The sequence below is a fragment of the Castor canadensis genome, chromosome 6, assembly GCF_047511655.1.
Source record: "Castor canadensis chromosome 6, mCasCan1.hap1v2, whole genome shotgun sequence".
NCBI lineage: Eukaryota > Metazoa > Chordata > Mammalia > Rodentia > Castoridae > Castor > Castor canadensis.
In genome coordinates this window covers 90,875,412-90,902,921 of record NC_133391.1, presented here as the reverse complement: position 1 = coordinate 90,902,921, position 27,510 = coordinate 90,875,412, and the positions used below count along the sequence as shown (strand labels likewise).

At 36.3% G+C, this 27,510-nt stretch overlaps 1 protein-coding gene across 10 annotated transcripts in view; it reads left to right on the top strand.

Moving 5' to 3' along the window:
- The first annotated feature begins 776 nt into the window (after positions 1 to 776).
- Pam (peptidylglycine alpha-amidating monooxygenase) overlaps positions 777 to 27,510 on the top strand; it is a 157,864-nt gene continuing 131,130 nt past the window's right edge. For 4 of the 10 annotated variants that reach the window (XM_074077030.1, XM_020167853.2, XM_020167850.2 and 1 more), the window contains exons 1-2: positions 777 to 932; positions 1,894 to 2,014. In XM_074077030.1, the coding sequence (XP_073933131.1) occupies positions 838 to 932; positions 1,894 to 2,014 (216 nt within the window). In that variant the 5' untranslated portion in view covers positions 777 to 837. Of the gene's footprint in view, positions 933 to 1,866; positions 2,015 to 27,510 lie in introns of all 10 variants that reach the window. The other 6 variants (XM_020167851.2, XM_020167848.2, XM_020167847.2 and 3 more) reach the window with 3 other exon arrangements.

The window sequence follows — 27,510 nt, the reverse complement described above, 5'->3', positions numbered from 1 at the left end:
TTGTTGTATACAAGTGCTTTGTCTTTGCCATTTTTTTTTCGGTCATGCTTTAGTCATTTGTGTGAATAACTTTATTTACATTGAACAGAGGTATTAAGTACCTTTTAGGTGAGCAGAGTAAGAGAGGAAGTAAGAATAAATCCGGAGAATAGGGTGGATGTGAGGGAAAACAGTGGAAGAAATAGGGAAAACAAAACAAAACAAAAATTAAAAAAACAAAAACAACCTGGAGTGGGTGTAAGGGAGGAATAGCAAGAGGCAGAACAGAGGTCCGCTCTAGGTGTTCCTGAAATCCTGGGGTGCTTGTTGGGGTGTGTATGGGGGGTGGAAATCAACAAACCAGCGTTTTCCCTGGGCTTGGGCGCAAGCTTGTGAAACTACTAAGGTATTAGGAACCTCAGCTGGGATTTGCTGAGGACAAATGCTGTAATGTGTTAGTCATCCATTATCTGCTTCTATTTTTGCAGGTTCTGATGATGACTGACGCGGGGCCGCGCGATAGCCCTCCAGTCCCTGTCACTCCGGAGCGATAAGCTCCCGCACGTCCAGCCCAGCTCCAGGGACGCCGGCGCTCTGGAGGGCGGGAGGCTTCCGCTTGCGGACCGGACAGAAGTGCCGCCTCCCCCGGGCCGGAGCCCACGGGCTCCGACTCTCCCTCCGCCCGCCGCCCTCCGCTCTCCGCAGCAGCTGCGCGGCCACCGCGCCCAGGCCATGAAGTAGCGGCCGCTGGCCGCACACCGCGACCCGGCCCAGCCCCGCGCGGCGCCGCCCGCACGCCCGCCTGCCCGCCGCTCCCCGCTGCTCCCGCGGCTCCCTGCGGGGCCCCGCCGCGCGGACATGGCCGGCCGCGCTCCTTGCAGCCTGCTCGCGCTGCTCCTGGTCCTGCACAGCGGCTGCTGGGCTTTCAGAAGCCCGCTTTCTGTCTTCAAGAGGTGGGTGTGTGCGTGGTTTTTTTCTTTCCAACCAGGAGAAATGTTGTTTGCGTGGTTTCTGTGCATGCTGCTTAGAATGCAATCACTTTTAGGAACCAGAGTATTGTTACCATACCCAAGGTTGGTTTTCTTTACCTGGAACGACTTGCAATTTTAGCACAGTAACTTCTTGTGAAGTCCCCAGCACTGAAAAGCCACTGTGTTGCAACCAAGCTGCTGCCCTGCCTTTCAGAACTCCAATTAGAAGTTGCGATTTCCAGTACTAATCACTCCCTCTTGGGGAGATATTTCAAAAGCTACAATGTAGCGGTTTAGACTTGAACGCCTTCCTGTTTATAACAGCTGGAAGAATGAAGTATTACAGATCCGCCGTGAGGACAAGCAGGTCATAGACTGTAGCTCCCTAAGAAACATTGAGCTGTGTACACACGCCTCATAATTACAGTATTAAATATTTATGCATGTGTACATTTGTAATTCACATAGCAGTCTTTTTTTATTCCTCATATAATTCTGCCTCCTAGCACGATTGTGTTTTTTTTTTTTCCGCTTTTGACTGGTAACACCGTACTGTCTTAAAATAGTTACAAAAAATTTTATCAGGATGTGATTAATATTTCTGCTGTTAGAAAATTGGTATACACATATAGTGATAATTTCTAGTATATTTGTATTACTATATTCATTAACTGGAAATATAAATATATACACACACGAGTTTTTATTTAAATGTAGCTTGCTTGGTTGCTTTGAGTATATTTTGTTTACAGGTTGGTTATATCTTGCTCATGGACTCCAAAATGCCATTCTGAATATGTTTAAGGTCATTGTATAGTCATCATATCTTTACAGAGTTTTCATTGGGTCTTTATGAATAATATTTAACCTTAAGGTCATAGAATTCCTTTTCTTCCCCCTTTCCATTATGTTCAAGAATGTCGAAATTATCTTCTTCTTCAAGGATTAAAGAAACTACCAGATCATTTTCCAATGAGTGTCTTGGTACCAACAGACCAGTAATTCCTATTGATTCATCAGATTTTGCACTGGATATTCGAATGCCTGGAGTTACACCTAAACAGGTGAGAGGAATTCTGTATCTACATCCACAACTGTGCCTTCCTTAAACATAGGTATTTGCTTAAAGACTCCTCAGATAGGGCTAGAATAATTGAGTATCATATGAACAGTCTTTCAAGGCAAAACTTTCTGTGAAATTTTGTTTTCAAGTTTTTACTTCTGTTATTTATGATTTGAAATGGATTTGGAATTTGCTATGGAGAAGTAGCCTCTGTAATACGGTTTGGAAATGTGCATTACAGTAGGAAAGTTATTCTAATAAAGGCGATGATACTGAGCAGCTGCATCCGAGAGATTATTTTGTTTAAATACCCTTTTATAGCAACCACAAACTGAGAAATAAAAACTTGTTTGCTGCCAAAAATTTGAAAAGCTAAACATTCCACACTTAAAAGTTAGGAAAACTGTTCATACAGGTGGCTGGTTGTGAATTTTCTTTATCTTGACTTGCTTGTTATGAGAGATATATTTTTGAAGAAATAATGACAGAGTTCATACAAATGTGTTTTATAGAGTAGAACTAGGATTTTCCTATTTTAGGTATACACAAGAAGCTGAAACTCACCTCTGTCATGTGTGCAAGGTGTTTCATTAAGCATAAAAAGATCAGAATTAATTATGCTTTGAGCCAGGCAGTGCAGGGGTTTATGTGTGTCATTAAAAGATAGTCCTCTCCTGTTGAAAGGCTGCAGAGACAGGGAAAGACGGGTGTTGTAGAGCTGCAGTGGTGGGTGACTCAGTGTTGCAGATAACATTCTATTTTTCTTTTCTTTTAGCACTGAGAAAATAAAAGTATTTCACTTATTGGGGAAATTCCTTTTGAAATTGACGTTCAGATGCTCTAGGAAATACACTTGAGGGCCTTTGTCCTCAGGGGCTAAAAACGGACATTTATTTAAGGACCTGCGTTTTATCTAATTACCTATAACTACTTCACCACTGTAAAATGACCCTGGCCCTCTTCCCATCCCCAAATGACTATGCTGATGACTTCTCTGTACATTTAGTTGCTGCTGTCCTGACCTATAATTTCATAATCTCCTTATTTACTATTTAGCCAAAAGGAGTATGATGAGATTAAGACTAGCAGGGGAGGATGACCTTCCTCACTTGGGAAGTATGCCTCTTTTGGTCTCTTCTCACTTTTAAAGTTGACTTTTCCTGTGTATTTTCTTAACCTTAGTTTATATTACTTCTTTTAAAATATTCACTAATTGTTCATTAAGCACACTTTTCCCACTAGATTATCTTTGTTTTAACCAAGTAATCATTATTATTGTTCACTATTTTTTTCTTATCATTATTTAAGAATAATAACATTTACATTATTTACCAATAATAGGCAGCTCTGTTGGGGTCAGTAATCTCAGAGTTACTAGAATAAAAGATTATTAAAAATGTGATAAAGCCCCATTTTCATAAAATAAAATGTTTATTCATTTTTATAATCTTATAATAAATAATAACTGCATGGATAAAAAATGTACATTATTTAAAATACTGCTTTTTATTTTGCACTATACGTGTTCAACTTTATGCAGTAGACATTTCCTGGTTGCCTTTCCAGAGACTAGACTAGCTGGTTTCCTCCTTGCTCCTTCTTTGAGAACATAGAGTTCTCAGGAGCTGCCTACCCACACCCCAGAACAGGAGCAAATAGCCTTTCTCCTCCCACAGGATTGATTCAGAAGAAGGTTTGTGACCAAAATCAAATTTCAGGACTTCTGCAGGGAATGTGTTTTTCTGTTATATGTGGACTATATAGGCTTGTAGTCCTAAAGTCTGCTGAGTTCATGAGGTAGCCATGTTTAGAGTAAAATTTGTACCACAGAAGACAATAAAGAGGGAGTAAAGGAATTTAAGTTCTTGGCAACATCACTGATTATGGACTTTTTACCAAAAAGTTTCTAATTTCCACCAAGTTTAGTTGGGTTTTGTCCTACTTGCAAGTAAAACCATCTAACTGGGTAAATGGTTCACTTGCTTTGCCTGATCTGCTCAGAACTAGTGGTTGAACATTTCTTTGACGTTCCCACAACACTCTTGATTGACTGTGCAACGAGTTTTTGATTTGCTCCAGCTGACTTTGTAAACTTTCATTGAAAATGGTAGATTCCCTATTGAATGCGTCCAGGAAAGATGGACACAGAATTCCTGGAACTTCTTTTCCCTGAACTAGGTGTTCTTGCTGAGATAGACCCAGAGTTATGATAGTGTAAGGACTTTTGGTGAAAAAACTAGTTTTTTCTTAAAATGCAGGTGAAAGTAGAGTTAACACAAGTCCTTAAGAGGGAAAAGATATAAAGGCAAGAAAGAAAGGAAAAAAAAAAGGAAAGATATTATAGGGAAGAAACTAAAGGTGAAAAGGAAGGGAGAAGAATTGACAAGAACAAACAAATATCCAAGACAACAAATGATCAAGATTGGAAATGACAGGATCATATGGTAGTTCTAATTTTAGTATCTTGAGGAACCTTCATACTGATTTCCATAGTGGCTACACTAATTTACATTCCCACCAGTAGTGTATGAGTGCCCCACCCTCACCCCCCCATTGTAGCTAGTATTTGTTTTCTTGATGATTGTCATTCTGACTTGGATAAAATGGAATCTTGGTAATGTCTTTGTGTGTTTAATGGCCATTTGTACTTCTTTTGAAAACCATTCATGTGCCCTTTCATTAATTGGATTAGTTTTTCTTTGGGTTATTAATTTTTTGAGCTCTCTCTATATTCCCTTGTCAGATGACAAAGATTCTGTCCAATTGTATAGGCTGTCTCTACTCTGATAATTGTTTCCTTTGATGTGGAGAAGATTTTTAATTTGATGCAATCCCATTTATCAATAGCTCTTATTTCATGAGCTATTAGAGTTCTGAATAGAAAAACTAAAAACAAAACTACAATATGATCCTGCTGTACTAGTTTTGGGCATATATCTGAAGGAATGTTAGTCAGCATGCAGTAGTTATACCTGTTTGCAGCGCTGTTCACAATAGCCAGGTTATGGAATCAGCCTAAATGCCCATCAGCAGATGAACAGATAAAGAAAGTATGGTGCATGTACACTGTAGAGTCTTACTCAGCCAAAAAGAAAAATGAAATTACTGTATGTCATTTGCAAGAAAATGGATAGAATGGGAGATTATCATGTTAAGTGAAATAAGCCAAAAGAACATGAATGTAAAAGGGGGAGAGCCAGCAGGAGGGGGGAGGCCAAAAGAAAAGGGTTCTAGGGGATGAATATGATTGAAATACTTTATGTGCATGTAGAAAAATAGAATAATGAAGCTGGGTGTGGTGACTCATCCATGTAATCCCAGCTTCTCAAGAGGCAGAGATTAGGCAGATTGTGGTGTGAGGTCAGCCTAGGCAAAAACTTAGTGAGACTCCATCTCAACCACAAGCTGAATGTGGTGGTAAATACCTGTAATCTCAGCTACATGGAGAGTTATAAATAGGAAGATTGCAGTCCAGGCAAAAATGTGAGAACCTATCTGAAAAATAAAGCAAAAAATGCTAGGGCATGGCTCAAGTGGTAGAGTGCTTGCCTAGAAAGCACTACGCCCTTATTTCAAACCCCTGTACAAAAAAAAATTTTTGAAGTTTTTTAAATGGGAGGGTGATAATAAAGAGTAATGGAGCGGTGAATTTGATCAAAGCAATTGTAAGCATGTATGACGTATCACATTATCACAGTTTGTACATTTAATATATGCTAACAAAATAATTCTTTAAAGAATAAAAATAAATGGGAAAAATTCAGGAATAACTAGAATATGAAGAACAGTGTAAGGAAAATCCTAGGAAATGCTGAGAAGTTAAAATGTTTTTTTCTTAAGTTTGACAATAAATGAAAAGCCTCCTTGAAAACGTGATGTTAGGTAGGCTTGGATGGGAGAAAGTTGATGTAGAATAAAGGTGGAGAGAACTTTAGACATAATATAGGTCATGCAGCTAACTGATGTTACAGATGGTATATAAGTTTGGACTATTGTCTAGTCAAAGGGTACCAGGACTCCAAGTTCATCCATTTTGCTGTATCACAGGACTTCACAGTGGCCATTACAAATTACTCCCATAAACTTGATCTGGTGAGTCCAGGGAAAGTAGTTGATTCTCTGTTACATCAAAACATTTTAGATGTTTTAGGACTTTAATGTTCTTTACACATTCAGTATAAAATAATAACAAGGACTGGGGGTATAGCTCCATGGTAGAGTATGTGCTCAGCATACACAAGTCCCTGGTTCAGTCCCCACCACAACCCGCCCTTCTCCCTCACAAAAAAAACCTTACAATGGATAAACAACAATAGGGAAGACTTTTGTGCAGAGTTTGTGAAACTCACAGTATCACTATAGTCAAAGGAAAAGGGAATTCAACCCAGGTATGTAGTACAATAGCATAATTAAATAAAGGACAAAAAACCAAATACCTATTGAAAAGAGATTAAAAATAAATCATGGGACTTGTATCTTTTTCATCAAACCTCTTGAAAGTGGAGAGATAAGGGTTGGAGGGAAGGCACAACTGTTGCTAACAGGCACAACCTGTGCTGTTGTGTACAGGTCAAGGATTTAACACATTCTGAAAGTCTCTACATATGTCATTGAGAAGCATATTACCAGAAATACAGATGCATCACGATCTGTGTGGTATTAAAACAGATCTTGCTATATAAACAGTTATATAGTATGTCACTTTTTATCTCTTTTACGAGAACAACAGTATAATGAAAGCTCCAGTATCAATTTTATATTCAAAGTATGTTTACTCCCTTTGACTTGAATTAAAAAAAAATTGCCATTCGCTTAAATATAAATTTCCTGTTAGTCAATTTTTTTGTTGTTGCTTTTGATATTTGGGAAGATTGGGTGGGGTAGAGTAGGAAACTTTTAAAGAACCTAGTGCCCAGTGACACTGGCTTCAAATCCAGCAGATCCATGAAGTGGTGACGTTTTGAAATTATTTTTTTTACAGCTTTTTCTTCTTCATTTGATTCTCTTTCTCACATGGGACTCTGTGGACTTGTGCTGTCCTTTTCTGAACCTCTTGCAAGTTCTTGTCTCATTCAGTATTTGTCTTTTGAAGAAACACAGGTCATGCTTTGAAAGAAAGAAGCATCCTTTCCCTGTGTTTCTCAGCACAAATATCTATCTTAGGAAGCAGACCAGTTTGAAGTTTAAAGGTCACATCAGATACTCCAGACCAAGAGGTTGAAAAACCTTAAATTAGAATCTTAAGTTATCATTCATTTTAAAATAGTGATGACGAATGTAGTCACTGATCTAAAACAGAATGATCAAAACACTCCTACATATTTTTCTCAAAAGCTTTCCACTGTTTTTCTCTTTTTTCCCTCAAATGAACAATCATTAGAAATGTTTGCTAATACGGTTTTTTTGCCTCCACAATGCATATATAATCACATAATAAAAATGCAAAATATCATGAGCTTTTCTTTCTGCACTCCTTTAAGGAATCTATTTTTAAAATATCAAGATGTAATCATAACATCATTTATGAGCAACAGTTGCTTAGAATATCTGTTTTATCAGAGGTAATACACAAGTTAAATGCTGAATTTTTAATTTTAAGTTCAAAATGCTGATATGTTTTCATGTAAAGTCAGTGGAGTGGAAGTACGGCATCTGTCTAGTTCTGAGGCAATTATTATTTTTCTTCTGGCAGTACTGGAGTTTGAACTCGGTTTCATTCTTGCTAGGCAGACACTGTACCACATGAGCCATGCCTCCATCCGTTTATGCTCTGGATATTTTGCAGATAGGCTGCCCAGGCCAGCCTGGACCTCAGTCTTCCTATTTGTGTTTTCTATAATTGCTGGAGTGACAGGTGTGCACAACCACATACAGCTTTTTTCCATTGAGGTGGGGGTCTCAAAAAGTGTTTTTACCTGGGCTGGCCTGGAACTCAGATCCTCCCAATCTCAGCCTTGCAAGTAGTTAGGATGACAGGTGTGTGCCACCTGTGCCTGGCTTGAATCTACATTTTACAAATTTAATCATTACAAAAAATTGTATGTATTTCCAATCAGTGCCAAAAACTCAGAGCAAAGTTAGCGATGACTCCATAAAAATGAGCCTTTACTGAACTTTTTATTTCTGAAATGGTTATGATTTCCTTATCTACTCCATTCCATTTATTCCTATGCATTCTTTTGAAATTAAAATTCTAGTGTTCTTTTGGACATGAAAATAAAAGGAAAACTCCTGCACTCCCATTTCTCTGTTTCCTCTCAGTCTGACTTGCCTTTGAATGTAAGCTTTGCCAAGGAAGGGAGAGAAAACTAGAATGCGGCACAGAGCCTTTTGGCCACCAGAGAGTAGGTTGCCTGCTGTACTCACCTATGGAGAATGGATCCAATCTAAAGTTGCTGTGGGATTGCTGGGAAAAACCTAGATGGTTCCCACCCCACTCAGGAAGCCCTGTGGGTTTCCTGAGCACCTCTGTGGTCAGAGGCCAAATTCCATCCTATCTTCTCTGGTCCTCTGACCTTCTGCCAGTACAAACCTTCTACCCTCTTCTGGTTGAATTGTCACACTAGAACAGACATGGCAAACGGAGGTTACTTTTTGAGCCAAATCCATTTGATTGTTAGTGGGAGATGTGCAGTGATACGTGAGTGACACTTATCATGAGAGGAAGAGAGAAGTGGTGCTTGTAACTGGTCCCTGCCTTTGCTGCATGAGTGCATTTGGTGAGGACTGATTGCATCTAGACATTGTCTTAAAATGAACATGAGTCATAGCTTTCAGTGTTTCTTTTTCCTCCATTCTTCCTTTTTTCCCCCCTCCCTTCACATAAAATAAAAGGAACAGAGTGATCATGCTATTGAAGGTGGGGAATTGAGAAATATCCTAATTCTAGATTAGCATTTACTTTTTATATAGAAAGACTTAGGCAATATGTATAAAATTCCACAAATTGCAAAATGATATTAAAATGCTTTATCCCTTCCCTTTAAGCTGAGGAACTAATATCTCTGTTTTACCAGTGGCAAAGCTAACAGTGAAGAAAATTCAATGATTATAAGAAAGGACAGCCATCAAGCCCTGGCTTTGATTTCTGTAGCTCACTTTGACTTGTTTTTCTCCTTTCTGTTTTAAAAGCTCAGGATTGGTTCTACATGTCAAATTCCCAAATTATATTTACTGGTATATTAAACCCTTGCTTCATCATTAGGGCTCAGTTATGTGAATTAAATAAAATATAAAAATGTTAGCCAAGCACTGGTGGCTCACACCTGTAATCCTAGCTACTCAGGAGACAGAGATCAGAAGGATACTGGTTCAAAGACAGCCCGAACAAATAGTTCATGATACCCTATCTCTAAAAAGCCCATCACAACAAAAGGGCTGGTGGAGTGGCTCAAGGTGTAGGCCCTGAGTTCAAGCTCCAGTACCACCAAAAAAAAAGTTGAGTGTCTCTTGTAAGCCACAATGTTAAGTGATACATAGTTCCTTGCTGATTGTTTAAGTTTAAATTATGATGCTTTGTCTTTACTTGTACTGGAACTTACTTAGTGTCCATTTAGAGAAAACGTGATTGAGTTTCCTGTGTGAGAATAATCTAAATATGTTACTTCTCTGGGTTCAGCCCTGCACATATGAATATTTATTGACAAATTATGCCACCTTTATTGAAAATAAGAAACAGGAACATCATCTTAAGTGAAGTTAGTCAGACTCAGAAGGTCAAAAGCTGCATGTTCTCCCTCATATGCAGATTATAGACCTAAAAAAAAAAATGCAGCAATATTATCAGACATGGGTCGCACGAAGGGGAGGCCATGCGTGGGAGGGTAGGACAAGGGAAGGAAACCAAGAACTTAAATTTGGTTGATGTGCTCACTGTATAGGAATGAATATAGAAATCTTAAGCTGGCGAGGGCCACCAGGGAAGGGGACTAGGGAGGAGTGAAGAAGTCTGGTAGAGATGAACTAATTGGGGTTGTAATACATATATACATGGAAACAACACAAGGAATCTCCTTGTGTAGCTATCTTTATCTCAAACTAGCAAAGTGTCACGTTTCTGTTATTTTAACTTTTTTCTTCTACAAAATTGGAGAACAGGAGGGCAGAACAGGTTCTCGTTCTGCAGGGGATGGGGGAGTTGGCATAGGTGGGAGGGGGGAGGAGGTAGGGGAAAGGGCAGGAAGACGAATATGGTGCAAATAATGTATACACATGTATGTAAATGCAAAAATGACACCCGTTGAAATTGTTCCAGAATTTGGGTGGAGATGATAGAGCAGTGGAGGGGGTGAATTTAAGTATGATATATTTGATACATTGTAAGAACCTTTGTAAATGCCACAATGTACCCACACCCAGCACAACAATAATAATAAAAAAAGAAAGAAGAAGAAATAGAAGAGTCTTTATTTTTTAAAAGTTTTTGTATTTTTGAATTAGCATGATGTTTAAGGAAATGTTAGAGAATTAGCTATGTTGTAAGAGGCTGCCTTATGACCACCTATTTTCTCAATAAGATTTAGAGTTCTTTTTATTTTGTTTTGTTTCTATGAAGTTTTTTTCAAAGGGAAAACATATTTTTGAAAGTGCTCTTTATGTACCACTATTACATTGGGCATTTTACATGTGTTGTTTTCATTCTCATAAAACCATGTGTTCAAGGTCTTATCATCCCCATTTCTCACACAGAAATTGCATCCCAAGGAGGTTACATAACCTATCCACAGCCAAAGAGGCAGTAAATGAAAGACCAAGGATTTAAATTCAGATTTACTAGAACCCGAGACTCATGCTCGTCTTATACTTCTGTACTGTCATTCTGGCCCATGTGTAACCCACCCCTTTTTGTTTTATTTTTCAGATAGACTCTCACACTTTTTGCCGAGGCTGGCCTCAGACTCTGATCCTTCTACCTATGCCTGCTGGGTAGCTTGGATGGTAGGCATGAAACACCATACTTGACTTATTTGTTGAGATGGGATCTTACTAACTTTTTGCCTGGGCTGACCTCAAACTGCAATCCTCCTGATCTCTGCTTCCCAAGTAACTGGGATTACAAGTGTGAGTCTCCATAGGTTCACATTAATAGGCAGCATCTATTAATTATTAATGGTATAATTTACTAAAAGACAGAATAGCTATATACTTCAGGCACCAAAAACCATCACTGTCAAATATCCAAAGTAAAAATGATATATAGTAACAGAGACCGCTGCTATATGTATGTATACATGTATGTTTTTAATGACACATACATTTTTAAAAAATGTATGTATTTGTTAAAATACAGATTACTGACTTCATCCTACATCTTTGAACAATTATTCTTATATTTTCTCATGCCCATAGGAAAAAAATGCTACTAGTCTGAATTCTGCTAATTAACTGTTAAAAGACATCTCATAAGCAACCTAGTTTAGTTTACTTTAACATACTTTTCCATTATTCCTGTCTAAATATAAGCCAGAGTTTAGCAAATTATTTCTTAAATAGTAAAAATTACCTGCTTGTGAGCCATCAATGCAGTCTCTGTTTCAACTGTTAGAAACAGATGGAACATAGTGTCATAGTTAGAAAGCAGCTATGGCTTACATGTAAATGAATGACTTGGCTATGTTCCAGTAAAAATTATTTACTAAAACAACCAGCCAGCCCAGGGGCTGTAGTTTTCCTATGCCTGATTGAAACAATTGCATATGCCATTTAAGTTGATAAATGGATTTAACCTTTGGCATCTCATGAACTCTCTTCTGACTTACAGAACATAAAGAATAAAAATATCAATGCAAGGTTAACAGCACTTTAATCTTTGTTCCTCAGTTACCTATTCAGTTTTCTTGAGTAAATGATCATGAATCAAACTTCTCTTATTTGGAATATTGTATTTCAGACTCATCTGTCTCAGCAAATGGCAATTCCTGTGTTATAGTTCTTCTAGGCCAAGAAACTGGAGTCTCTTTTGACAATTCTTTCTCTCTTGTGGCCAATAAACAATGTGCCAGTGAATCCTATTGGTCCTCTGTCCACATAGATCGAGAATCCACCCTTTTCTCACCATAGTCATCTTTCCCATTCTTGTGCAAGCACCATCCTCTCTTTCTTTTTTTATTACAGTAGCCTTCTAAACTAGCCCACCCCGTAACTCTGCAACCCTAGAAAGTATTCCACAAACCAGCTACAGGGATCCTATTGAAACAGAAGTCAGATCATATCACCCTTCTACTAAAGAGTTTCAGGAGTCTCATGCACCACTCACATTTAAAGCCAAGGCCTTTATAATGATCACTAAAGCCTTTCATTTTGTTCAACTACTCATGTCTCTTAGCCCTCACGTCTATGTTAGAAGTTATGTCAGAGATGAACAAAGATGATTCTAGTAAAGTGGTAAGGAACATTTTAATCAGTAGTAACTATGGCTCCAGGAAAAAGAATCCAGTGTGAAGTGAACTCAACTTTGATTTCTGCCAAACTAAGTGGGTATATTAAATGAAGAATTAGGAAGTGGGGGGGGAGTAGGGAACTCAGGGAAGTAAAACATTACAAAGGATTAGTCTGTGTAAATGTGATTAGGCCAGCTGTATCTACTTGCTGGCCCTTATCAAAGTTATGATTCTGTTCTACCACAGAGACAGGAGACTTATTTTTTCAAGTGTCGGCTGAAATAAACAAATTTGACAACCTTGATTTTTCTCAAGAAAGCACATAGAGGAGGGCTGGAATCATTTTAGGGATGTGGCATTGAGCTGTTAGATTCTATTAGTGTTTGTTCATGTCTTTATAAGCCATAGTTAAAGCCTAGTTAAGAAGAAGGCTCAGAATAGCCTGGCTAGAGTTTGGTAAAGGAGATTATCTTTGTGCATCATTCTAGGTACAAGACAAATCAGAACTCCAGTTTGATCACTTGCTGGCTAGAAGATCTTACTTAGGCAAGATACTTTAATCTTAATGTGATTCACTTTTCTTATCTATAAAACAGGCATGGTAATAATTGCTTTCTGATAACATTGTAAATAAGTAAATTAATATGTGTAAAGCTCAATGAATTAGTTATTATCTGCTCTGAAAGATATTATAATGGATAAGTAAAGGCATGCTGTCAAGTAAATAGTACAAGGCCCTATATGATGACTACCTTAGCATGGTTGAAATAAAGAATTATAGAGGACAGCATGTTGCAGAAAGAAAGTGATTGCAACAATACTTTAGTCAGAACCACAATCATAATTTTCTGGGGCACATTATAGAAGCAGGTTAGGATCTATATTTATCTCTTACTTCATTAGGAAAATGTATGTGGAGAGATAGGATTTGAAGAACAGAGTTGGAGGGATAAGGAAAGAGATTTGGAAACAAATTTAGAGGTGGCCCAAACAACATGCGAGTATCTCTATAAAGGCAGCATTCTAGAAATGCTATAAAGGCTCTGTTCAGAATGAACAATCAACCAAAACTACCATTTATAATTTTGTCTTTAAAAGAATCTAGTTATTATTAAATGTACAATTTAATAAGAGAATGGCTTTGTACCTTGCATACCAAAAACCATCACTTTCAAACATGTAAAATTATTCCAAGTAAAGTTGGTTACAATAAAATTATAGAGTGATATGTGATATATCAGATAAATACCAAAAGGGAAGTTTATAAACTATTTGACTATTTCAATCATCAGAACAGTTTTATATAATACATATATGTTTAACATACAATAAGTATCATTTAACACACATATATACACATAGACAAAATTTATATTTTAGGAAGAGACTGTTCTATTTAATGTGTATGAGACATTTATTTAAAAATATGTAGACATTAAGAAACTAGGTGACTGCAATAACTGGTTTTTATATTCTCATCCAGTAGTAATCCAAATAAACTAAAAATAGGCTATCAAAGGATGTCATTGGAAACTTAATTACATAGAAATTAAAGGTCAGTCTTCAAACAACCCCTGAAACAATAAGGAAATCCAAAGAAAGTGAAATCATGAATAGTTTAGAGGGTGGTGACAAGGAAAAACACCTAATGAAACCCCTGAACATCAACTAATGTAATACTAAAAAAAAAAAAAAAAAAGATAACCTGAATTCTTTTTTTAATGGAAAAGTATAGTAAAATTATATAATATTCAACTCAAGAAAGATGAAAAAGAAAATAAAGTCAATGAGAAGAAAGAATTAATGAAAAGATTAAAGTAGAAAACATAAACAAAATAAGGAAATGTTTTTTTGAAATATCCGTTATTGTGGATAAATTCATGACAGGCCTAAGAACTAAAAATACCAAAAAGGATACATAGTTAAGAATTATAAATGAACAAAGTATATTATATACATATATGGAAATATCACAATGAAACCTCCACATTGTATAATTAATATAGGCTAATAAAAAGAACTATAAGAAACAAAACAAAAATAAATAGTAAATGATAAAGAAGAATTTTAATTTTTTTATTATTGGCTGGGTGGGGGTACATTGTGGCATTTACAAAAGTTCTTACATTATATCAAATATATCACCTGAATTTACCCCCTCCATCATTCTCCTTTATCCTCCCCCCAACCTCCATTCCTGGAACAGTTTCCACAGGCATCATTTTTCCATTTATATTCATGTGTACACAATATACACATACACATATATATATTCACACATAACCTCTAAAGATAAAAATTATTTAACAAAGAATGGAATGAAGTTGATTAAAGCCACATATGAATGACAAAGGTTAAAAAAAAGTATAATAAAAGGTCCTGGAGATTATTGAGAAGATAAACTCAAAAGTAAGTGAAGAATATGAATATTAAATGAATAAAATCACAAAAGCTCAAATCTGTGAATAACCAGAAATTAAAATTAAGGAAAAATGTCACTGTATTTTTCTACCTATTACTTTGGCAAAAATTCAAGAGAGCTATGATATACAGAGCTTTTAAGGATGAGAAGACATGGGTATTCTCATAAATTGATGGCAGAATAAATTTTCAGGAATGTTATCTAGAATTATCTTTTAAAGTAAAAATACATTTTTAAAACTGTGGAGGATCATTCTGCATAATATTGTGCAGTAAGTGAAAGACTAGGTAAGGGCTACACCTCTTGTCCTAGAAATATTACTGTTTTACATTAAGTGAAAAAGCAACCTACAGAGTCATGTGTGACCTATTCTCCTGTCTTAGTAAAAATAAGTAGTCCCAAAGCCCTGATATGGCTGTCTATTTGGTTAAATGTTTTTATATAGGAATGGAGGATATGGAAAGAGGCTCATTAGGCTGTAAGTGCTCTTCCCCATGGCAGGGAGGTAGTAATGGAGGAAGATGACAAAAGATTTGAGGGGGGCATTTATATAAGTTGTTTTATCATTAAAATATCATCTATTATCTTGTAATTGTTAAAAAATTAATAAAGAAGTAAACAATATCATCAACCAAAAGAATACAGCTGGAGCTTGTGTTTTTCTGATATAAGCCCCTAATGTTTTAGAAATCTCTAGAGGGGTTTTCCATACAATGCCTGTAATTGATAAATTTTTAATTCCTATTTCTCTGCTTTGCAGCAGTGCTATTAAGAGAGCCTTATTAATTAAAGAATTTAGGAAATTTTAGTGCATGTTTAGAAACAAATAGAGCTTGATTTGTAAGGAGTCATTCTTCCATTATAGTCGGTCTGAAGATATTTGTGGAAGGTAACCATGCATATCTTTCCACATTAGCAAGAAAAGTGATTCTCTCTGCACTTATTAGCCACCAGAAAAATCCTCTTTGTTTCACTTATTTTCAGATTTATAGCGTCTGAATTAATATTTCAATAACCCCACTCAAGAAAAGCAGTTGAAACTATTCCACATGGATGTTGCATTCCAGAACACACACTTCCAGGCACAGCTTGCTCTTCACAGGTTATGTGCTGCAAGTCATTGTGCATAAAGGAACAAATCTGATGCACACATTAAAGGAATAGCTTTGTTTTTGCAGGCAGTCACCCCATCCAAAAAACGTCAGAGCATTTTTAGAGAGGAAGTCATATAAAAATAGCGAGCACATTTCTGCTGTACAGTGTGTTATACACCCACCTTCAGCTAATCCAGTATTAAATGAAAGTATTTGCCATAGCAACATTGATTTGCAAAGGGCAAGTGATGTTTCTGAGATTGGAGTATTTTCTTTCATAAATTTCAGATGCAGACACAGTTAGCACTTTAACAACCTATTTAATAACTTTATACATAACTAAAAATGCTTTACTTGGTTATGTTCAAATGTAGTTTGGAAACAGAATCCAAATAAAACAGCAAACTCTTACAAACAGTGACATCAAATTAAGTACAAGCAAAAAATACCACTAAAATATTAATTTCTCGTGGGAATAAATATTATTTCATGGAGTAAGCTACAGCAAATTATTGTTAAATCATTTGCTTCCAACTAAATGATCATTTTCCTATGAAAAGCAAATTTTCTTTATCTCACTATTTGCATAATTGGTGGTATGAGTTATAATATTTAACTTCCCCATTTTGGACATATTAAAGTATTTATTTTATCTGCTTAATGTATTTTTCATAAATGCTAAGGCAGTATTCACAGATACTTTACTGTTAGGGCTTCATCTACTTAACACAGACTATGAAGGCAGACACAGTAAGGATTAAAAAAAAGATAGGTTAGCAGCCTGAGTAAATGCAGGTATTAAAGAGGTGACTGTCATGGGGTCAAGTAAGTTTAGAAATTAACAAATAGTATCCGTATTGTTTCTTTGCTGTCATAACCACTCCGTAATACAAAATGGAAAAAATTGTGCTTAGGGGGTGATGAAATTAAGTTCCTCCTCTAAATAACTTAACATCAAGAGCAAAAAAATTTATCTTATGCAACATGAGTTTTTTTCTTTTTTACTCCATCACAAATAAATATTGTCTGTCTTCCCCTATCATTTATTTAATCAGCACAGTAATCTTGGGTCTGGAAGCCCACAGCTGTTGGGTGCAAGGGGACTTCTAGTCCTTCAATCAATGGTGGCAGGAGTCACTTGAAATAAATAAGAGATTTCGTGCAATTGCTGCTTGCAGTATTCCCTTTTTACTTTGTGATGACTGAAAAACTTTCTCCACTAGCCAAGGAGATTTGAAGCAGCACTGAAGCAAATAAAAGTCAAATCTAGCATTATTTTAATGCTTTCAAGTCTGATGCTGTCTGAAGACTCCAAGTTATTAGAAGATTGTGTTTTCTTACTTCCTTACCTCCCTCTTTCCTCAACATGTATTCCCTAAAATACAAAAATGTCAACTGTCAAAAAAGAATACAAATACAAGTTTCCTTGCATTTTGGAAATAAATCCTCAGAACATATTTATTGTAATTTAATTAAGAATTTTATAGAAAACATAGATGTGCAAGCCTGTAATTCACTGTCCTGTTTACATTCATTATGAAGAAAATCACTAAGAATGATTTTGTCTCTTCTTTGTGGCAGTCAGTACAAAAACCCATTGAGAAGCAGCTTTTCTATGAGATAAATTCAAACCAATTCTAGTGAAATCTAAACATATATTAGTATTAATATTCTTAATTCAGGCATACATAACAGTTACTTTTTGCAATGCTGTGATCAAACCCAGGTCTCACACATGATAGGCAAGTACCCTACTACTGAGTTACAACTCAGCCCAAAGAATTTTTAAAGTCATTTTGCCATAGTGTTGAAATGTAAACAAGATTGAAATTATTTTCCTGGTTCTTTCTTTTTCTAAATATCAGCCTGCCAGACCACTTCTAACCCCTCTCCAGGTTTCTGTAAAATTTTCTTGTTATCATTGTTCTTTACATTCATTTTTCAGTATTTCAATGTCAGTCACCATAGTGAACCTAACCTGCTGTATATTTCAATGAATATGGCAACCTTACTGACTAGTCGTTATTTATATTACTTCTGTTGATGAAGGGAAGAAAAGTCTGACTCTGAGAATTTATCACTTCTGGAACATCTTCATTTCAACCTCTTCACTGAAATATCCCTACTTCTATCTTTCTTGAGATGTATGGTTAAGAATATAAGTTTTTTTTGTAAGTGTTCTTATCACAAAAATGATAACTGAGGTAATGGATTTGTTAATTAGGTAAATTTAACCATTCCACAACATATGTATACTTCAAAATAGTATTCTGCCCATGATGAATGCATGCAGTTTTTTACCTAGCAATTTAAAATAAATTAACAAATAGTATAAATTCCTTGATAGAAAAGTCTTGTCTATTTTGTTCATCGTAATAATGCCTAGTGCTCAATAAAGATTAGTTGGATAAATTTTTTAAAAAGGAAAGAAATTGTCTTCATACCATGAATGTTCCTGCCTCTTGCCAACACCAGCCAATACCCAAACACACCAGTGACTGTAGTACTGTTGTGTGTACACATGGATTGAAGTTATGAGTCCCTTGTTGCAGTGTTCTTTATATGTAAGAAATATTCTTGAGGATTAAACCCAAGACTTCAACACATGTGCTAGGCAAGTATTCTGCCACTCTCCTGACCCCCGATTTTTTAAATTTTGTTTTGAAATAGAGTCTTGCTAACTTCACTCAGGCTGGCCTCAACCTTGCGATCCATCTTCCCAGTACCTGGCATTATAGACATGCACCACCACGCCCAGCAGAAATACTTTTTTTCTTAAAGAAATATTCTTAAATTCAGTTATTCTTTTTATTTCAGCTGCTACAAAACTTTGTGCTTTTGTATGATTCTTTTAATTTTACCAGCAAATATGCTGATAAACGCAAATATGTTGCAAATATAACTTATTTTTTAAAAGTTTGTGATTTTAAGTGAACAATTCCATGAATGTTGACAAGTGTTTGCAGTTGTATAACTACCATGCTGACATGATAAAGAACATTTCTGTCACCCAGAAACTTCCCTTGAACCCTTGTGCCGTCCCTTAATTCTTAACTCTCATCTGTAACTCCTGGCAACTATGATCTTTAAGTCACTATAGTTTGGTCTTTTTTACGTTCACATTCCATCCAAATGTAAGTACAGCACTAGATAGTCTCTCACTTAGCATAATACTTTGAGATTCATATGTGACATTGAGTTTATTGTAGTTTTGTGCCTTTTTGTTTTGGTTAGTGGTTGTGGAGGGGTCCAGATTCTAACTCACGCAGTCTGGCAACCTGTACTTTTAACCATTAAGTTAACTATGTCTTGTACTCAAGATAATTTTCTTAATAGTCTGTGATTTTTTTTCTCCTACCCTCAAATCTTCGGTGACTGCTTATTCTGGGTAAATACATTTCCTATTTCATAATCTGGCCTTGATTTGTCTTTCATCTAATTCCCATCTATGCTACCCTAAAAAATTTCCTGCTTATCACTTAACTCCTCATTTTCTACCACAGTTCGTCTACTTGTTAATCCTATGAGTAGCTGTCTTTGAATTTCTTGATATTCTTTCTTCCTGCTTTATACCCCACATCCTTACCTATTCAAATCATACCCCATTTGTTAAGTTATAGAATGTATGTCCCTTTCCCTATAAACCTACCTGATTCCATCAAACTGATCTGAGTGCCATAAAAGTTTGTACCACTCTTAGGGACCTATTGTATGGTCACTCATAGTGATTAATTTTCATGTTAAAATTGCTCACACTAAAGGACCTCTGAAACTGGTCACTGCAGCTTATTCATCTTTGTGCATAATTTGTCAGTGTTTGCTCGTACTGAACAAACATCTTAATCTGTATTTAAAAGAATCCAGCATCTTCCTTCCATCCTGCAGAAAAGATACAGTTTGCGTAGTATTTTGTATTGTGTCTTGCACTTTTTGTATTGTGTCTTGCACATTTGTTGATTAATAAGTCTTCCTTGAATATATACTAAGCTGTTTATTTTGCTCTTAGGTACATGTAGGAGAGCAAGTTGGCTCATGACCCAGAATGTGCAATAAGGATTGCCTGTCTAGTTAGGGCTATATTCCTAGTGTCTTACAAAGGGCCTGATACATAGTAGGCATTACCAGGTATTTGTTAAGAATAGATATTTATTGGTTGTGGTTTTTTTTTGTCAAGACACAGAGCATATCAGCAAGTACAGGTTGATTAGGTAGTTAGACTTCAAAGGAATTTATAGTTCAGTAGACATATTCTTGGATAAGACCATTATCTTCTTAATGGCCTAAATTTTAGGTATCTACAGTATTTTTATGTCTTACTTTGAAGTGTCATAAAATTTGTCCCTTCTCTGCTTTAGCTACACTGGTTTCTTTCAACCTCTTGTACTTATTTATACTCCCACTGAAGACTTTGTACATGCTCTGTTCTTGCTGTGATTGCTCTTCCCTCTCCATTTTTTGTTTTTGTTTTGTTTGTTGAGATGGAGCCTACTGTTGCCCAGGCTGGACTTCAACTCCTAGGCTCAAGAGAGCCTCACAGTCTTAACCACCTGAGTGCTGGGACTGCAGGCATTTATTGCCATGCCTGGCTTCACCATCCCTTCTTGTTTCATCTGGTTAATATGTTAAGATATTCTGATCTGGTTAAGATGAGAATCTTTCAGATCTCAGCCTGGGTATCACTTCGCAGAGAAGCTTTTCCTAACCATCTCCCATTTCCCCATCTCTCCTATATTCCCTACCCACTACTTTTTGGAGTGCTATCTGCTCTTGCAACATCCTATCCCTCTTTTTTCAGAATACCTTTTACAATTGCCTTCTAAATTTGCTAATGTCATCACTCAGTTCATGACTCTATTTCCTCATTAGACTACAGAACACAAGGGGACAGGATATATGTTTGGTTTTGCTTATCACTGTATTCCCCATCTGTAGTCTACTTTATGGCAATAGTAAACTCAATATATATTTCTGTGATAGACATGTGTGACAGAGCCTGAACGAATGGATACATTTCCATTGCTACTATCTTGTTAAAAAGTCTTAACAGGGATTGACAGCACCACCTCCTGAACTGTTTCTGGAGCCTTTTCAGGCTCACATTGTACCTTTATCACTCAGTTCCATCAGTGTTGTATTCCTAAAGGAATGCACTCATGATTTCCTGCACCATGCCTTGCCCACCATGACTAACACTACCTTTAAACAAATCTTAATTTAAGTTTAGATAAAATTAAAATTCTCTCATTCAAATTAGAAAACGATTTTAATTCAAATATAAGTTCTCATCTCCCAAAGCCTTTTGTTTTGATCCAGCAATACCACTCTTGGGGATATACCCAAAAGACTGTGACACAGGTTACTCCAGAGGCACCTGCACACCCATGTTTATTGTGGCACTATTCACAATAGCCAAATTATGGAAACAGCCAAGATGCCCCACCACTGACGAATGGATTAAGAAAATGTGGTATCTATACACAATGGAATTTTATGCAGCCATGAAGAAGAACGAAATGTTATCATTCGCTGGTAAATGGATGGAATTGGAGAACATCATTCTGAGTGAGGTTAGCCTGGCCCAAAAGACCAAAAATCGTATGTTCTCCCTCATATGTGGGACATTAGATCAAGGGCAAACACAACAATGGGATTGGACTCTGTCTTTTTATTCTATCTAACATCCATTCTCCTAAATGGAGAACTTCCTAAAACATAATTTCTGTATCTACTAGTCCAGTTACCACAGCCTTGCTTCCACCAAACTTATATTGTCTCAGGGATTTGTTCAAACTAATTTTTGAGCTCAGAGTATCTTTCTTTTACTCCCTCTAAATTCTTCCTCTCCTGTGCAGTGACTCAGCTTCCCTGTTCAGGACTTCTCAGGTACTGAGAGAAATCCAAGTTACTTCATTTTGTTTTTAAGGTTTCCATTTTTTAATTTTTTAAATACTAAGAAATGCTTAGGCAGAAATGTAAAGCAGGGATACCTGGGTGCGGTGGCTCATGCTTATAATCTTTGTTACTCAGGAGGCAAAGATCAAGAGGATCGCTGTTCAAAGCCTGCCCAGGCAAATAGTTCACGAATCCCTATCTTGAAAATACCCAGTACAATAATGGGCTGGTGGAGTGACTTAAGTGGTAGAGTACATGTCTAGCAAACATGAAACCCTGAGTTCAGACCTCAGTCCCACCAAAACAGACAAAAAAAAATGGGGACAGATTTATGTGCTAGATATTCTCTATTGAATTCTACTCTAAGCTCCAAGAAGCTAACCTTTTGAACCACATCATTGAGCTCCTTTGCTCTCTGACTTCCAGTTGACTTTAATCTGAAGAGGAACTTGCAGAACACTGGAAGTCAGAATGAGGAGAAGGTCAGACTATTATTTTCTTGCCTCTTTTTCTGTTGGGCAGCAGATTGACAGTGACTGGGTTTCTCTCTATATTCTAAGACTCTTATTGTCCTTTCTAATGGCTATAGCAATTTCTAGTTTGGACAACTCTTCCATTTCTTGCTTCCCAGGACTTAGGATAGTAACAGCTTGCTACTTCACAAATCCCTGGGACATTTTAAGTACTTCCCTTGTGCCTACCCCACATCTTTGTCCTTGATTTCTTGGTTAAATTCTCTTCAGTTGCTCCTTTTATTTGTGCCCTGTTTTCTAAAAAATCTTTGACTGAATCATTTAATACTTCCATTATAGAGATGATGCAGTGTAATATATAGTTCCTTTCCAAGATAATTACAAATTGTGTTTATTAAATATGTTAATTCATTGTGCATTACAGATGGTGGAGTATGGACACAAGTTGAAAGCTAGGCTGAATATCATCTCTTTTTTTTTTTCAATCCTGTCTTTTGTCTCTGACTCTGTATAATCTCGTGAGGTAACAAGCCATTAGGCCTAACTAAGTGACCCTCCTCCCTTACCCACCAATCAGTTCTGTATAGCACCAAGCCAGTCTTTTGCTTTCTCCTTTCTCTGAATTCCTATCCTTTTCTAGTCTTTACCACAAAACTTAATACTTCACTATTTCTTGATGGTGTACTTTTACTATTCCCTTAGATTCTAAAGTTTCTGAAAAAAAGAATGATATCTATTTTGGTACTGCTAAAGTAAAATATGTATTATATCACTAATTATTGTTCAGTTTATTGTTGGTTGGGTTGATTGATTAGTAGCAAAGATTCTTGGGAAAAGCTATACCATTTTTTTTTGTATTTTAAACATTTTAATGGAAAACCTCTGATGATACTTGTGTAATGAACTCCCTACATTATATCCAACAATGATTATCAACTCTTGGTCGGTCTTATTTTATCTGTATTTCCCTACATTATTAATCTCCCAATGTACAATGGAAACACTTCTCTAAAAGGTCAAGTTTCTCTCTCTCTCTCCCTCTCTCTTTCTCTCTCTTTCTCTCTCTCTCTCTTTACCTGAAATGGGGACCTTGCTGAGTTTCCCACATGGATCTTCAACTTCTTGCTTCAACAATCCTCCAACCATAGCCTTATGAATGCTGAGACCATGAGACTATTATATGCTACTGTGCCTGGCTTAAAGTTTTCTTGTAATACCTTACTAAAAGCCATTGGCTATAGAAACTTAGTTGTATAATGATGATAATTTAGGATTATTTAGTTTTATCTTATGTATCATATTTTGTGTGTGTATGTATCTGTGTATAAGACTGAGAAAACACTAAAAATAAAGCTCATTTTTACAGGATTAAATTTACTTTTTTGTTGTTCTTTGTTTAGTATTAGAAAATGTTCAAGCTAGCTTAAAGAAGTATATCACCTACTGAAGTGAGTACTTATGATGTAAAATGAACTAATGATAAGTGAAAGCATATCTGGAAAATGGGCATTTGCAGTTTCTCCAGCTATTTGATTCATTGTAATTACAACTCCATTAACTATATCACAAGTATCCACCCCTGGGAGTTTAGAAGGCAATGTTTGTAAAGTTGTTCTACTTTTGAATTATTAATATTGTCTTTAAGTGGAAGTTGGAAAATTATAGTGGGACAAATTTGGTTTGATAGCGTTTTTTAAAAAAAAAAACATAAATAAAGTGCTTAAAGGAAAAAATGACTCAATGCCCGGAACTATTTTTGTAGGAACAGACCCTTTATGAAAGGCTATTAGTCATGTACATAAAAAAACTGAACGAATTAATTCAACCAACATTCACTGTGTACCCAGTTTCTATGCCAGGTGGTGTTTGGGAATACAAAGAAGAATAAATCAAGGCGTCAGCCCTTAAAACACAGACCAGGAGAAGGAGACAGCCTAGCAAAAAAGGAGCTTTGTTGAAACTGCCTAATGCTGGTATAGAGATGTTTATTATGTGCAAAGGAAAATCAAGAAACATTCCAAAGGATATTTTTATATTTGATTTTATAGTTCCTCTTAAAAGTTCAAGGCAAAGGATGCAAATCTGTTGAAATGTTTCCTTTATGAGTTGAAAGTAAGGAAAATGAATAGGTCACAGAATCACAATAAGGGAGGTAGGGAGAGACAGAATGACTTTGCCCTTGATCACTGTAGTGAAATATATAACTCCTCCACGTACATAAATACCCCATGCATGTTGTACCACTTCTCCAGAAGAAAAAAGTATCATTTTTCAGAAGGCAATATTGCCTTATATTAACTTAGAGTTGAGTTCACTTTCCATCTTTTATTCCCTCAAGATCATCAGGCTTGCTGAAGTAGAAATAGGTATTTTATTTGTTTTTATCCCCATATATATTGGTATGTCCTATCCATTACTTCATCAATGCATCAGAAAATGTCTAAATGAGTAGATTTAACTGTCATTGTTATTTCACTAGATAAGAAGACAAGGATTCAAAAAATTCTGAGTTTTCTAAGTCAGTACACTGAAATGGACTCAGTATCCCTTAATTATCTGCTGCTGGTTAAACTTGAGACTTAGAAGGATTTTGGTTTTGGTTTCACAAATGTGCTGTCACCACCTTTTGGTTATCTACTAGCTAAGCATCTCCTCACATTTTTTCTTACCTACTATTTTCCTCCTTTTGTTCTAGCACTGGCCTTTCTTAGCCCAGTAAGTCAATTTTTTTTTCTTTTTCTTTATTTTCTTTTTTCTTGGCAGTACTGAGAATTGAATTCAGGGCCTTCAGTGCTCTACCACTTGAGCCAAACTCCACCCAGTCCCTTTGCTTTTAGTTTGTTCTTCAGATAGGGCCTTATGCTTTTGCCTGGGCTGGCCTGGGACTCCAGCATCCTACTTCTCACCTTCCAAGTAGTTGGGACCACAAGCTTGTAACACCATGCCCAGCCACTCTTTTTATTATTGTTATTATTAATTGTGCAACATACTCTATCAAGTCAATCTTGATCAGATAAAGCCAGTCATTGTCACTCCTTTTTCTGAACTGATGATTGGCTTAGAGATGGCACTTGATACTATTCTGGCTATTTAGTTGTGAAGGGAGGTTTCCTGGAGCCAAAGTGCTTCAGGGTAAGTTTTCTTCTTTCAGAGGGATTTAAGGAGACTTTCCCCTCCACTGGCCTTTAGAAATTGCATTGTGTGAATGTGATACTGGAAGCTACTGCAACCATCATGTTATGAAGAAGGAATCCTAGAGATCAAGGGAATAGCCAGAATCTGGCCAAGCTGAAAGATGGAAATCACCTGACATTGTTGAATTGCTGGATGAAATAACCATTACTGGATCTGTCCCAGATGCATTCTTAGTAGTGATATACATGCTCTTCGACTTCTTATATATTACTGAAATGCCATATGCAGTGTTTGATTTAGTACAGTCTTTCTGATATGTCCTAATGACTGTATGCTCATGTACCTGAAAGACAAAAGGGCTGTTTCTGACAAAAACTTTCATAACCTAACAATACATTCCCATTTTGCTTTTTAAAACCAGTGTGCCAATTTTAAGTTCCATAAGTAATGGAATAAAAATGTAACCATCTTTCAAGCAAAAAATTCTACTAGTAATTGCCATGGGTATATAAATGTATTTGAGCTGTAGAAGATTATTTGCATATTTTACATCTTCTCTTCCACAGGAAATTTATCAGCCAGTGGTCTATTTTGCTTATTAGACAGTTATCAATGTCTAATGGTAAAAGTACAAATAATATATTCATATATTAATTTACAAATTTTCATTCACATAACAAATGTAATAGAGTTACCAATCATATATTACTATTCAAATTTACAAAGAAAATCAGTGTTTTACTTTCAAAACAAATGTAAGCTAACTGAACATATTAAACTCCTGGCCTCTGGGTAACATGAGAAAAAAATCTTTAAAGTGTCAGTTAAAGACATCCCAGTCTCTTCTGGTTTAAACAGTCAGCTCAATTTTTTATTAAACTGTTTTCTCTCCATTTTTTTTGTTTGTCATTATAGTATGTGGTTGTTTGGAAGCAGTGGTCTTATAAATGGTCTTGGACAATGGAAGAAGTTTCAAATGAATGGAGTATATGGGCTCTATTCCCTTAATTGGTCAACTCCTGCAGCTGTAACTATGGAATGAGCCTTGTGTTGGCCAGAAGACTTTGTTTTACTTCCTCCTATCTGCAAGGGTATTCCTCTATGTCATGCTCTCTCCCTGCCTTCTTCCCTGAGGCCATACCAAAATACTTCTGGGGAACCAAATATGGTTTACTTGAGAGAGGAATGTGAATACAGCAGTTTAGTGTTTTCAAAATGTCAGTGTTCTTACAAATACATAGTGCCTATAGACCCTAAGCCTTTCCCAGAACTGTAAAATTTGTACAAATATGTTAGAATATCTACTGAATTATTTACATTTCCTGTTTTACACGTGTAATATTTGTTCTTTTTTTACTCTTTCATCTAAGAAGTGTCCACTTTTGTAGTATATCACTTCACTGTAAGAAATTTAAGCCAGTTTGTGTTGAAAGGTAAATCCAGTACTCAGATTTCTAAGGTTTTTTTGGATTTTTTTGTCCATACTGGGGTTTAATTTCAAGGCCTCATGCTTCCTAGGTAGGTGCTCTACCACTTGAGTCATACTACCAGCCCTTTTTGCAATGGTTAATTTTGAGATAGGGTCTCACCTTACACCCAGGCCAACCTGGACCACAGTGCTCCTGTTTGTGCTTCCCCATGTAGCTGACATAACAGGCACATACTACTGTGTCCAGCCATTAGTTGAGATGAGGTCTCACTAAATTTTTGCCTGGGCTGGCCTTGAACCACAATCCTCCTGATCTCTGCCACCCAAATAGCTAGGATTACAGGCTTGAGCCACTATGACAAGTGTGGATTTCTAAGTTTGTGTGACCCCACTATCTGTGAAATAGGAATTGTTTCCATGGTTGGAAAACAACTTTATAGCCTGTTTTACTAGACTTATCTAATAAATTTTGCTATTTATGTAAGTTTTCTACAGAAATTTCAGTGGCTTTCTGATGCTGTCAAGAAAAACAAAATAGCCGAAATCCATAGCATGTACATCTTCAGCATCACTACTCTGTGGTACTGTAATTGGTAAGAGCCAAGTTTCCTTTTGAATATTTTGGATTTAAAAAATTAATCTATTGACCAGTCCTTTTGTTTTGATCTTCTAA